Source organism: Triturus cristatus, chromosome 10 (genome assembly GCF_964204655.1).
Source record: "Triturus cristatus chromosome 10, aTriCri1.1, whole genome shotgun sequence".
Lineage (NCBI taxonomy): Eukaryota > Metazoa > Chordata > Amphibia > Caudata > Salamandridae > Triturus > Triturus cristatus.
In genome coordinates, this window is record NC_140593.1 from 275,506,849 (window position 1) to 275,519,462 (window position 12,614).

At 44.6% G+C, this 12,614-nt stretch overlaps 1 protein-coding gene across 3 annotated transcripts in view; it reads right to left on the reverse strand.

The window, feature by feature from the left end:
* The window catches only part of ANKIB1 (ankyrin repeat and IBR domain containing 1), a 556,103-nt gene that overhangs the window by 324,213 nt on the left and 219,276 nt on the right, over positions 1-12,614 (reverse strand). For all 3 annotated transcript variants that reach the window (XM_085631084.1, XM_085631082.1, XM_085631083.1), the window contains exon 8: positions 7,643-7,787. In XM_085631084.1, the coding sequence (XP_085487210.1) occupies positions 7,643-7,787 (145 nt within the window). The remainder of the gene's footprint in view (positions 1-7,642; positions 7,788-12,614) is intronic.

Sequence of the window (12,614 nt, forward strand, 5' to 3'; positions counted from 1 at the left end):
TGCTTCTAAAAATAGAGATGCCTCTGATGCTGTATCAGGGTCCAGTCACCCAAACTGGTTGACTGAATCCACACTACGGAACTGCACACTTCATGTTTGACATAAGGCGGATGACGACTGGCTTCAACAGCCAGTCGTCAAGGTAGGTAAAGACTGAAACCTCTGACCTCCGCAGATGGGCTGCAACCATCACTAGCACTTTCCTGAATACCCGAGGGCCAGTGGTAAGGCAGAAAGGGAGAACACCGTGAACTGCAGGTAATACCTGTGGGCTGGCAAGACTGGGATGTGGAAATACACGTCCTGCAGGTCCAGCTATACTATTCAGTCATTAGGGTTCAGCATAAACAGAACTTGAATCAATGTGAGCATCTTCAATGCCTTTTCTTTCAGAAACTAGTTGAGAGGGAGTAGATCTAATATAGGACAGATACCTCCATCCTTTTTGGATGCCAGAAAGTAGCAAGAATAACAACTAAGACCTACTTCTGGTGCCGGCACCCACTCGATGACTGTTTTATCCAGGAGAGGCTGTATTTCCTGACGGAGCAAGGAGAGATGGTCCTCTGCAGCCATTCTTGGGATGGTGACAAAAGTGGAGGGGTTTCCGTAAATGGAAGGGCTTCTGCACAATCTGAAGCACCCACTTGTCGGAGGTTATCGTAGACCATTAGGGAAGGGGGTGTCTGATGCTACTGCCATTGGGATGGTGGTGCTGAATGTAGGGTGCACTAAAGTGGTTTAGAGGTGACAGCTGTGAGAAAGGGAGGGGGCTCGACAACCCTGCCCATGAAAGGACTGAGCAGGTTGCTGTACTGGCGGGTAGGGTTGGTGTTGTGGACGCCCGTACATGCAACGGACATGGTAGGGGTGAAAGGGCTGATGTTGGGACTGGGCAGATAGGGAAAGCCCATGAAATCTGGCGTTGACTTGGCTCTTCCGAAAGCTCTCGAGTGCCGAGTTAGTTTTGTCACCAAATAGGTAGGGGCCATTGAAGGCCATGTCAATCAGGGACACTTGGAAATTCCCCAAGAATGCTGTGGACAGCAACCAGGCACGGCAATGCAACACTACTGTAGAACTCAAGGCTCTGCCTAGGGAGTCTGTGATATCCACTCCAAACTTGATGGTGAACTTTGATGCATCCCAACCATCCTCTAAGGCTTGGTAGAGGATAGCATGGGCCTCCTTGGGAAGCATGGGAAGAAATTGTGCAACCTAGTCCCTTAATATATCTACCAAAGAGGAATGCAGTGTTCACTAACCGCAAAACTAGGCTGGTGGAATAAAAATACATTTCCCAAAGGTGTCCAGTCTCTTGGATTCCCTGTCCTGAGGGATGGAATGGTACACATTTTGGTTGCGAAAACCAAAGGAAATGATGGACGGAGTGTTGAACATTGCAAGCACTCACCCCCAGTCAACTGATCTGGGTTTAATCCATCACCGTTCTTTAGCCCACTCTGCCACCCCAGTTCAGACATGGCCATATGCAAATCAGTCTGACCCTGTGCCTCATGGGAACAGTCCAGCCCGAACTGCCAAGCCATGTCTTCCCTGGACCGGAAACAAGCTTCCTAGGACCGGTTTCTGGCATTTCAGCTGTCTTCAGCCAGGCTTGCTTGAATCCAGAGGCAAAGTGAGCAAGGGACTCACGTCTGAGCATACCCTGCCAACTTATGGCAAACAAAGCAAAAACCAAAGGAAATGATGGACGGAGTGTTGAACATTGCAAGCACTCACCCCCAGTCAACTGATCTGGGTTTAATCCATCACCGTTCTTTAGCCCACTCTGCCACCCCAGTTCAGACATGGCCATATGCAAATCAGTCTGACCCTGTGCCTCATGGAAACAGTCCAGCCCGAACTGCCAAGCCATGTCTTCCCTGGACCGGAAACAAGCTTCCTAGGACCGGTTTCTGGCATTTCAGCCGTCTTCAGCCAGGCTTGCTTGAATCCAGTGGCAAAGTGAGCAAGGGACTCACGTCTGAGCATACCCTGCCAACTTATGGCAAACAAAGCAAAAACCAAAGGAAATGATGGACGGAGTGTTGAACATTTGCAAGCACTCGCCCCCAGTCAACTGATCTGGGTTTAATCCATCACCGTTCTTTAGCCCACTCTGCCACCCCAGTTCAGACATGGCCATATGCAAATCAGTCTGACCCTGTGCCTCATGGGAACAGTCCAGCCCGAACTGCCAAGCCATGTCTTGCCTGGCCCGGAAAAAAGCTTCCTAGGACCGGTTTCTGGCATTTCAGCCGTCTTCAGCCAGGCTTGCTTGAATCCAGTGGCAAAGTGAGCAAGGGACTCACGTCTGAGCATACCCTGCCAACTTATGGTAAACAAAGCAAAAACCAAAGGAAATGATGGACGGAGTGTTGAACACATTTTGGTTGGCCTCCAGACAGCTCTTCTGTTAAGGTGGAGGATCGTCACCCCACTAATTAAAATGCCCCCAGATGAAAAATAAAATGGCAATAAACATTATTACAGATACACGCGGCGCCGAACCTAGGGGCACTGCGCGAGAAATGGGAGGGGGATCTTGTCCGCCCTATGGCAGATAAAGAGTGGGAGAGGGCGCTGCAGGGGCCGAGGAGGGTACCTCGAAACATGAGATTTCGTCAAATACAGTTTTTTGTCCTGCACAGGGCCTACCTTACGCCGGCTGCCATTAACAAGTATTTTCATCGCGTAGACGCGTGCTTCCCCCGCTGCGCAGTGGTTGACGCCGACCTGCTCCACATGCTGTGGGGCTGCCCAGCACTACAGATGTACTGGCAGGCGATACATGGGGAGCTCCACAGGTGTACGGGCCGGGAAATTCCATTTGAGTGGCCCACTTATTTACTACATCTCTTTCACCGGCCACCCCCGGCTAAGGTGGCCTCTCGTTTTCTTGATCTGGGGATCATAGTGGCAAAGCGACTTATCACCAAACGCTGGAAGGCGGACACTGCGCCGCGGGTGCGAGCATGGCGTGGCTCTTTACTGGTGTGGGCGAAGGCGGAGGAGGTGGCACTTCGGCGGGAGAAGACACTGGGCCTTAGAGTGACGCCCATCGCATCCCAATGGGGGGAGATGCTGCAGACCCTGCTGCAATCGGAGGAGGTGGCCCCGGGAGGAGGCAGGGACGCGTTGTAGGAGCTGTGCTAGGCGATGGGGCGCTGTCCGCCTGGTCGAGATGCTGCGCTGGTGGGTATGGCAGGCTTAAAGGTCAGGACAGTGCATGCCGCAGATCGGATATTAGTGCTTGAACCAGTCCTGGTGGGGGGGGCTGGGGAGGTCGGAGCCCGACGGGAGAGGGGTCAGAGGAGAGGGGCCGTCTAGACTAGAACTTGCGAGCTGCTGTTGGGAGTTGTTTTAGTTGCTAGGCTGTTGAGGAGACAGCTACCCAGTTCCAGAACGGGGAGTTTAGCACTGTTTGTATAACTGTTTGGAGATGCACCGGGACTAGCACGTAACTGGTACAGGAGATGGTGAGCGGATGCTCTCCACCAGAGCTGCGGCCACAGCATCACGCACGGAGGTAGATTTACTCATAGCCTCGCAGGTTGTACCTTTGGGCAATGCTACTTACTTTTCAGTTAATGTAACGCAACTAGACTGCAGGCGCTGTGCACTGACACTTAGCCGAATGATGTATGTAACAATGCTCGCTGATTAAGTATGATGTAATGTGTGATGCTACCTGCAAACTCAATAAACAGATTTCTAAATAAAAAATAAACATTATTACAATTCTATTTGTCATTAACTCAGTAAATCTGCGCCCGAGTCGAGTGTCAGGATGGGGCGGGCCGCTGCTGAGTGACAGTAGCAGAGAGGAGTGATGGACAGGGCACTTTAAGTGTAAAGTGCGCATGTCTCTTTGGCCAGTTGTCTTGTGGTGGCCAACCAGACACGCGCACTTTCAATTTCTCAACACAGCTGTCTTGAGAGCAAGCACAGTCCTCCAGTGTTCTTTGGAGTGCTGGGAGAGCCTGCTCCATCCAATCTTGGTGCTTCTCACATGCTGGTTAACAGCATAAGAGCAGTGCCAGGATTGGTTAGGGGAGTTTGCTGGGCCCACGCTGAAGGAGAGAAGAACATTGAGACTGGAGCAAAGACCTGTAGCAAGGTAAGTGACTTTTTTTAATGTATTGAATGTGCATATGTATGTCCTAAATCAGGACCGGAGCAAGGACGTCCGGCAAGGTAAGTGACTTTTCTTTTTTTTTTAATGTATTGTATGTGTGTGTATATGCCCTAAATAGTCGACATACATCACATTACCTCTTTAAAGTTAAACATTTTAGCTGTAAAACGATAGTGTAATGCACGTCGGCATGAATTTAATTAATGCAGTTTTGCCTGTGTATGCACACACCACCCATTTGCCTGTCCCAACACTCTGCATAGCTGGCAGCCATCAATGGTTGGCCTTTGATGTTGAGGCCTACACAACCAAGGTCTCTTAGAACGGGTGCTGGGAGAGAAAGGCTGTGTGTCCTGTGGAAGGGCGATGGTGCTGGGTAATCACATGGTGCACAGGAGGCTCTGTGGAAGATTTAGCCTAGGGCCCCAGGAGAATATCTGTTAAGATTTCATTAAAGGTGAGCAGTGAATCAGCCAAACCAGCTCTTCGGTAAAGCACCCTGGTCAAGATGTTGGTCTTGACCATGACAGCAGGCATCTGAAGGCCAAGGACCTCTCTCGCCCTTTGCATCTCAGTGGCGAAGGATGCATTTTTTTTCAATACAGGGCCCGGGGGGGAAAGCATTCCACTCAGGTGAGGTGTCCAGGCCACTGGCATCACTCAGAGACCACTGATTTCGAGTCAGGTTAACAAAGGGCTCATCGTTGAGCAGCACCTGAGGCGTTAGGGATGGAAGAGGAATGGAAGGAGGTAGACGGTGGCAGCTGTGACGGCATGATTCCAGATCCTGAGGGCCCAGCTAGAATAATAGGTGAACACAGCGGCGGTAACCCAGCAGGGGTACCTCACGGCTCCATCGAGCCCGAAGGAGAGCCAAAAGGAGTCTGTGGCCCAAAGATGGCATGCATAGCATCTTAAAACTCTGTAAGTTGGGCAGAAAACGCTACGGCTGCAGTGAATTTGGGGTAAGACTGAGCGAACCCAGACAACAGCTCTGCAAGTGGTGTGCGGGAGCGAGGTCCAGAAGCATTTGGATGGCGAAACTGAAGAACGCTTCAACAACTTCTTCTTGGTATGTGAAAACGATTGACTGCAGGAACTGCCTTCCGATCTTCCACAAGAGTGGAACCAGGATTGGCGTGGAGCCTTCTTCTGCCTCACTGCCAGGAGCTTCAATGCCCACTCGCCAATCGCATTCAGATTCATAGACTTGCAGTCGAAGACCGCCTTAGAGTCATGGCTCAATCCCAGGCATCACAGACAAATCAAGTGTGGGTCATAGACAGACATCTGTATGTGACATTCTCCACGCAGTTTAAACCCCATGGGTTTATTGGGAGATATGTCCCTAGCACACTGGGAGGAAAGCTAAAAAAAACATAATAATTGAGAACGTGGTAACAAATTACTGTGGTAGTTCTACAGATTTGCATTGTTGGTGGGCACAGAAAGAAAGTGATGACTGGGAGAGGGTGCTCGTATATGGGCACCATGACATCACTTCCAACGCGAATGGCGTTGAGCTGATCGATGCTACCTACCGGCACGCAAAGGTAATGCTCAAGATTTTCCAAAACCACTCTGACCTCTGAGAAATATTTTGAAGTGAGGAATGTGCAGTTGTAAGTCTCCATCAGAAATGCCATGCAAAGGCTTGCATTCTTCTATGCGGAATACCGATACTCCCAAACAGATCTAACAAGGCTTGCCATAATTCAAAATTACCCCATTTTTCTGATCAAATAGTGAGGAAAGGGTTTTTAAAAAAAAAGGGCCACCTTAACTGCCAAAACTAGCTACATTCAACAAGTAACCTCCTTCTCAACCAATGAAACAGATGTGTTATTGAAATCTTTCAGTAAAAAAAAACAACTCCTGACCAGTCGTCAGCAATAATGATCAATATTTCTTTTCCTCTCATAAAAGAACTATTAAATACAGCATATGACGGAACTGCTCATAAAATAATGATCTCAACACAAAAACAGCAGACAATTAAAATACATCCATTATAGCAGAGGAGCTGTTAAAGACAATACAGCAAGTTCTGAACATCTATGTAACGCAAATCCAACTTCCATCTTTGTGAAAAGGTCTAGCTTCTGGTAATCAGTGCTTTGAATGCTGTGCATCATGGCAAATAACCAAATTATGTCAACGACTATCATCTATTCTGTCTACCAGTTTGGATTCAGATTGGCATTCAGCACAGAAACAGCAACCTTGTAGGTATTCGATGACGTCTGTCACATAAAAGATAAGGGTGTTCACTGCCTACAATTTCTGCTCCTCCTTTCAGAAGCATTTGACGCTGCTGATCTTTGCTAATAGTGTTATAATGTTGAATGGAGTTCCATATCCAAGGTCCTATTTGTTTTCTTCTTATCTTTACAACTGAAACAATTTGGTAAAATAGGGATCCACATCTCTTCAGTGTCGTCTATGACTTGTGGTGTCCCCAAAGAAGATATTAGCACCAGCATTACACAATCTCAGCCTAGTATCTCACTGTAAAACATGGAAGGGCGCTGGTGTTACTATACATCAATACACTGATGAAAAGTAGCTGTCCCCAAAGTCTTTGTGTTTCAATGACATTACTTTTAACTCATGGATGTAAAACAAAATCCTCTTATTGAATCGGCACAAACTGGAATTTCCGCAGGTCTCCCTAGAGTATGCAAGGAAGACATTACGTATGTGATTACTCCTGTATTTTTACTTATGGGGTACATTCTTCCGTTTGCAGACTGCCACTGACTTTCCTAATATGGAGATGAAGCATATTGACCGTTAGATTTCTTAAAGGAGGTAGCTAATAAACTTTCCCTTTTTTCATTCCTCTCAGATTCGCTATTGCTTCCTTCACCCCCACTCCATTGTGCCTTTAGTTTACCGACCATTTCCCAGTTCAGTTCTACAGCAGCTCCTGCAGAAATCTGCACCATGCAGTTATAGTCGTCCTAGTTCTCATTTAGTGAAACAGCATGTAATGAATGGAAGTGGTCTTCCCGGTCGTCACTATAATTACCTATGGCTTCCTCTTTCTTTTATTTCCTGCACTGCTATCTTTATTTCATTATATTGTTAATTTAATAATTCATAATAAAAAGGGATTATGATTGTGTTTTCTCGACATCCTGTAATTTAGAGATTGTACTGCCATCTAATACATGCTGAAACTATGTTGCTAATGTATCTTCATAAAAAACATCAAAGTGGCAACCACAATTTTACAAGTAGCAAAATCCACGACTGTGGTGTTATTATGTAAGGGAGACCATCCTAGTGCAGAGAAAAAAGCAGCTCTTGTCATCCAGTGCTGCATCACTAACAATCACCAACATCAGGCATTCTAGAATGTTGCTTTGTTTGTACAGTAAGGGTTTGAGATGTATTAGGACTTAACTCACAGGGCGGACCCTTTAAGGACAAACACTGATTAGTATGAACAGTAAAATGAAATTATGCTGATTTTTCAGCTCCCACATAACGGTTTACCTTGATATCAAACAGAAGGTATCGTTTGTCCATCTCCTTAGAAACAACACTTTCAATGACATCCACAGGAACAAGTTGAAAGCAATCATATGCAGGGCAGAAAATATTGTGAGCTTCCCCTTCTTGAATTTTGAGATTCAAAAATCTGTCAAAACAAAAAACTTCTGTAAACAACACAAGTACAACGGACAATTGTTATATCAATTAACTGAATTGTAAAACGGCATTAAACACCATTGCAATTAATAAAATGTCATATCACTACTAGATTCCCTGCTGCACTACTTGAGTGTTAGACTAAATGTTTAAAAGCTTCTTATGGTGGATCTCTCCTACCAGCTTAACACAGTCAATATATAAACCTTTTGACTTCACTCACACTTTTCTGTCTACAGTTTGTGCTGTACTCTCCCTATGCTCAATCTTTTAGAATATGTGAGGGAACAGAGTGAGATTGTAGGTTTCGTTACAGTCTTAAGCCCAGTGGATGACAACCACCTGTAGCATAAGAGCAGGTGTATTTTGTAAGATGCCCGTTTACTTGCACTCGGACAGCAGTTCAAAAATTAGCCCAGAATTGTTTTTCTGCAGGAACGCAAGGAACATGGCTAACACATTCTAATGGGTTGGTGAGACCGGGGTGGGAGATAACAGCTCACTCAGATCTCTTGGAAGCCGACTTCTGAAGCCGACTTCTGCAGAGTCAGTAAGAAGAAATATAGACAGGCCAATATCAATTGCTAAGAAAGTTAGGGACAATTAGGTGGTATCTCTGCTGAATTGAAAAGAAAATAAATTCACATGTTTTGGCACCCAGAGGAGATTCCAGAGTCCGCCACTGAGGGGGTAGTGAGCGAAGCATGAACAGTAACTATGAATTACCGAAAGCGCTAGAGAAGGCGAATGAGCACAAATCTTTCCTCATCTACTGCGTCTATTGAAATCAGAAGACAATGATTTCAATAATCCCTTTACTTCTTCATTTCATAATTCCAACTTATTTGAATCCTTTGTTTTCACTTCTCTCTCAATACCACAGTATTTCATATTCACAACATTATTCAATATTCTAGAAATTTCTGAGCAAAAGCATGTGTTAGACTATGCACTGTAAAAAGATCATTTTTTTTATAGCTGTCTCTACCTCAGAAATGCCTTAGATGCTTCGCCTATGCATTAGCTTTATGTTGTTGCGCCTTTATGACTACACCAATCGTACAAACACAAAGAGAAGATTAACGGAGCCCTGAAACTTTTCAGACACTCACCCCCAGTCACAGATCTGGGTTGAATCCATCATCGTTCTTTAGCTCACTTTGCCACCTCAGTTCAGACTCAGCTATATGCAAATCAGTCTTGACCCTGTGCCTCATGGTAACAGTCCAGCCCGAACTGCCAAGCCAAGTCTTCCCTGAACTGGAAACCAGCATTCTGGGATCGGTTTCGGGGTAATATCCCTCAGCAGTCAAGCTAGCTTGAATCCAGTGGCAAAGTGAGCAAGGGACCCACATCTGGGCATACCCTGCCAACTTAGGGCGAACAAAGCAAACACAAAGAGATGATTAACGGAGCGCTGAAACCTTTCAGACACTCATCTCCACTCACAGATCTGTGTTGCATCCATCATCGTTCTTTAGCTCACTTCGCCACCTCAGTTCAGACCCAGCTATATGCAAATTTGTCTTGACCCTGTGCCTCGTGGGAACAGTTTAGCCCGAACTGCCAAGCCAAGCCTTCGCTGAACCAGAAACAAGCAGCCTGGGACCGGTTTCGGTGTAGCAACCCTCATCAGCCAGGCTAGCTTGAATCTAGTGGCAAAGTGAGCAAGGGACCCACGTCTGGGCATACCCTGTCAACTTAGGGAGAACAAAGCAAACACAAAGAGTTGATTGACGGAGCACTGAAACTTTTCAGACACTCACCCCCAGTCACAGATCTGGGTTGAATCCATCATCGTTGTTTAGCTCACTTCGCCACCTCATTTCAGACCCTGCTATATGTAAATCAGTCTTGACCTAGTGCCTCATGGGAACAGTCCAGCCCGAACTGCCAAGCCAAGTCTTTCCACTGGAGTCAAGCTATCCTGGCTGATAAGGTGTGAAACCCCGAAAGCGGTCCTGGGATGCTCGTTTCCAGTCCAGGGAGGACCTGGCCTGGCAGTTCGGGCTGGACTGTTCTAATTGGGCGCGGGGTCAAGACTGATTTGGATATGGCTGGGTCCAAATGGAATGGCATGGTGAGCAAAAAAATAGATGGAATTAGGCCCAGATCTATGTACTGGGGTGAATGAATGACATTGTTCTGCATTCTGTCCATCAATTGTTCTTTTTGCATTTGTCACCCCGAGTGGGACGGGTATTCCCAGACGTGGGTCCCGTGCTCTCCACGCCACTGAAGTCAAGCTATCCTGGCTGATGAAGGGTGAAACCCTGACACCTGTCCTAGGATGCTTGTTTCCAGTCCAGGGAGGACATGGCTTGGCAGCTCGGGCTGGACTGTTCCCATTGGGCGCAGGGTCAAGACTGATTTGCATATGGCTGGGTCCAAACTGGAATGGCATGGTGAGAAAAAAAAACAATGGATTTAGGCCCAGATCTCTGTACTGGGGTGAATGTATGACATTGTTCTGCATTCTGTCCATCAATTCTTCTTTTAAGTCCAATCGTACTACTATTATGTGCAGCTAAAACAACTTATATAGTTGTAAGTTGTGTCTATCTCAATAACTGTATCAGCTACTGTTCCCAACTCCATTATTTGGTTCGCCTATGCCATGTGTACTCTAATATGTACTATGTAAACTTTGCAATTAACACCGTAAAAACATTTTGAAGCGTTTGGGTCAAGTTTGTGCTATATAAAACTCTACAATAAATAAATAAATATTAAGACTCTTTTGGCCCTACTGCATATATCTTTATTGATCGAACAGCCCATCATTTGATATCCACCCTCATAAGCTAATGCAACTGATGATATCCATTGGTAAATAAAGTACTAGGCTAATCTCAAAAGTAAAAGGATAAAAAAGTTTACAATAAACTAATTGAATATGGTATATAACCGACTAAAAGCTTAGTGTAGGTAATACAGAAGGCAACAAGTCTCCAATATTTATTGCTTTCACTGCAGTTAATGTACACAATTCAACAATACATGGTTTGATGTACAATCAAATGCATACGGTAAATTGTGGAAAAACAATTGTGCCATGTTTATAATGGCAAAATACATGAGAAATAAAAAAAAAATACACTAAAAAGAGTTTGACAGTTATCTGCAACAAAAGTCTAAAACGGAACATATGACAATTTCCCTTCTCCATAATGTCGAAAACATTTCTATTTATCAGTCTCAGCCACAGTTTTTCAAACTTGCTAAACTCTGAACACCACTTACATACTCGTCTTTAGGAGCTGCCTTGCGGACTCTGCAATGTTGTCTTTGTATAATGGCGATTGACTGTTTTCTTTGCTTTTAGGCATCATTTTCCACTACAAGTATTTTTTCTACTCTCTCATGCTAACACTAAGAAATCAATCAAACAGATCTTAAGTAAATATAATCATAAGGTCCTCTTGAACGTAATGTTCATAACAGTTATTGCCAGAAAGAATCTCTTATGTACAACCTTTGTTTCAAATTTCCACCTTTTAGCATATTTTCTTACATCTAGCACCTCAAATCAAATCTGTATTAAAATTGGGTAGACAAGACTGATCTCTTGTGGTGCTGCTCTGGGGTAGGTGTGAGTGCGATGGGGGGTGGGTTCTGGTTTTTTTTGGTTTTATTTTCTTCTTTGTTAATATTTCAAATGTATTGCTCTTTAGGGGTCCTATTTTGCTATTGAAATTGTCAAAGTCAATTCAATGTACATTCTACATGCATGAGTTGCTGGGTTACAGTGCTCTGCGATATATTTGTTATTTGGCAAATAAAATCTGTTCTTAAAAAAAAAAATCTGTATTAAAATATGACTATTCTGCTCAAACAGTATTGCTATTAGAGACTTTGCATATATTTGAACAATGTTCTTGCACTACGAAGTCACTTGCCTTTTTGCCATGCCCACATAAAATAATTTACATGGCCGCTTAATGGTCAATATGCATTTCTTCATTAAAAAAGCAGTATACCATTTTAATTTGATTTACTGACCTAAATATTGGAGCTTAAAAGTATCACATTTCAAAATGTCCATACAGTTCAAACACTTTAAATAGGGATGCATTCTTGTTTTCTTTATTTTTCAATAACATTTGTTTAGAGACATCTTCTGCTTATGATTTTATAAAAGTTGATCAAAGATTTCTAACTCTCGGACGTGCAACTGTTTTGGTTTACCTATTTAACGGCTTTCAATTTCTCACATTGTTCTACAATGTTCCACTTTGCACTGATGCTTTTTCTTATTTTCTCAGACTGTCATGATTATATTGACTATTTCATTAAATTTCCATTTGTTCCTTTATCCTTGTATTATAACAAATTGACTTTATTTTGAGGTTGATACGAATAATAATTTAGCATTTACTTAAAAGTTCCGGTTTTCCAAAATTCTATTTGAAGTACTCAATTTCCACATTAAGATAAATGACTTCAGAAATAATCCCTTCAAATGTTATCATTTGATAGCAAGGCACGTGCTCATTTAGTAATTTGGGATAGAAACTTGTATTGATTAATACATTGCATGTATCTGTAATGCTCAGATGTCAGGCCCGTCTTTCAATATCGGCGAGGCGGTCTCCGGGCGGACGCGTTGCCTCGGGGAAGCAGGCCTCGGCACTCGCCAAGAATAACGCAGGGCAAGTCAGCATGGCATTTAAATGGCTGATACGTTCGGCAAAGGCATTGGAAGGGTCAGCTAGGATTCCTTTTGCTGCGAAGAGTGTTGTGGGGTACCAATGCCATAGGTTGGCGGCGGATTCTACAGGATGTTCGGGTGCCCCGTCGGAGCTCTAGAAGGAGA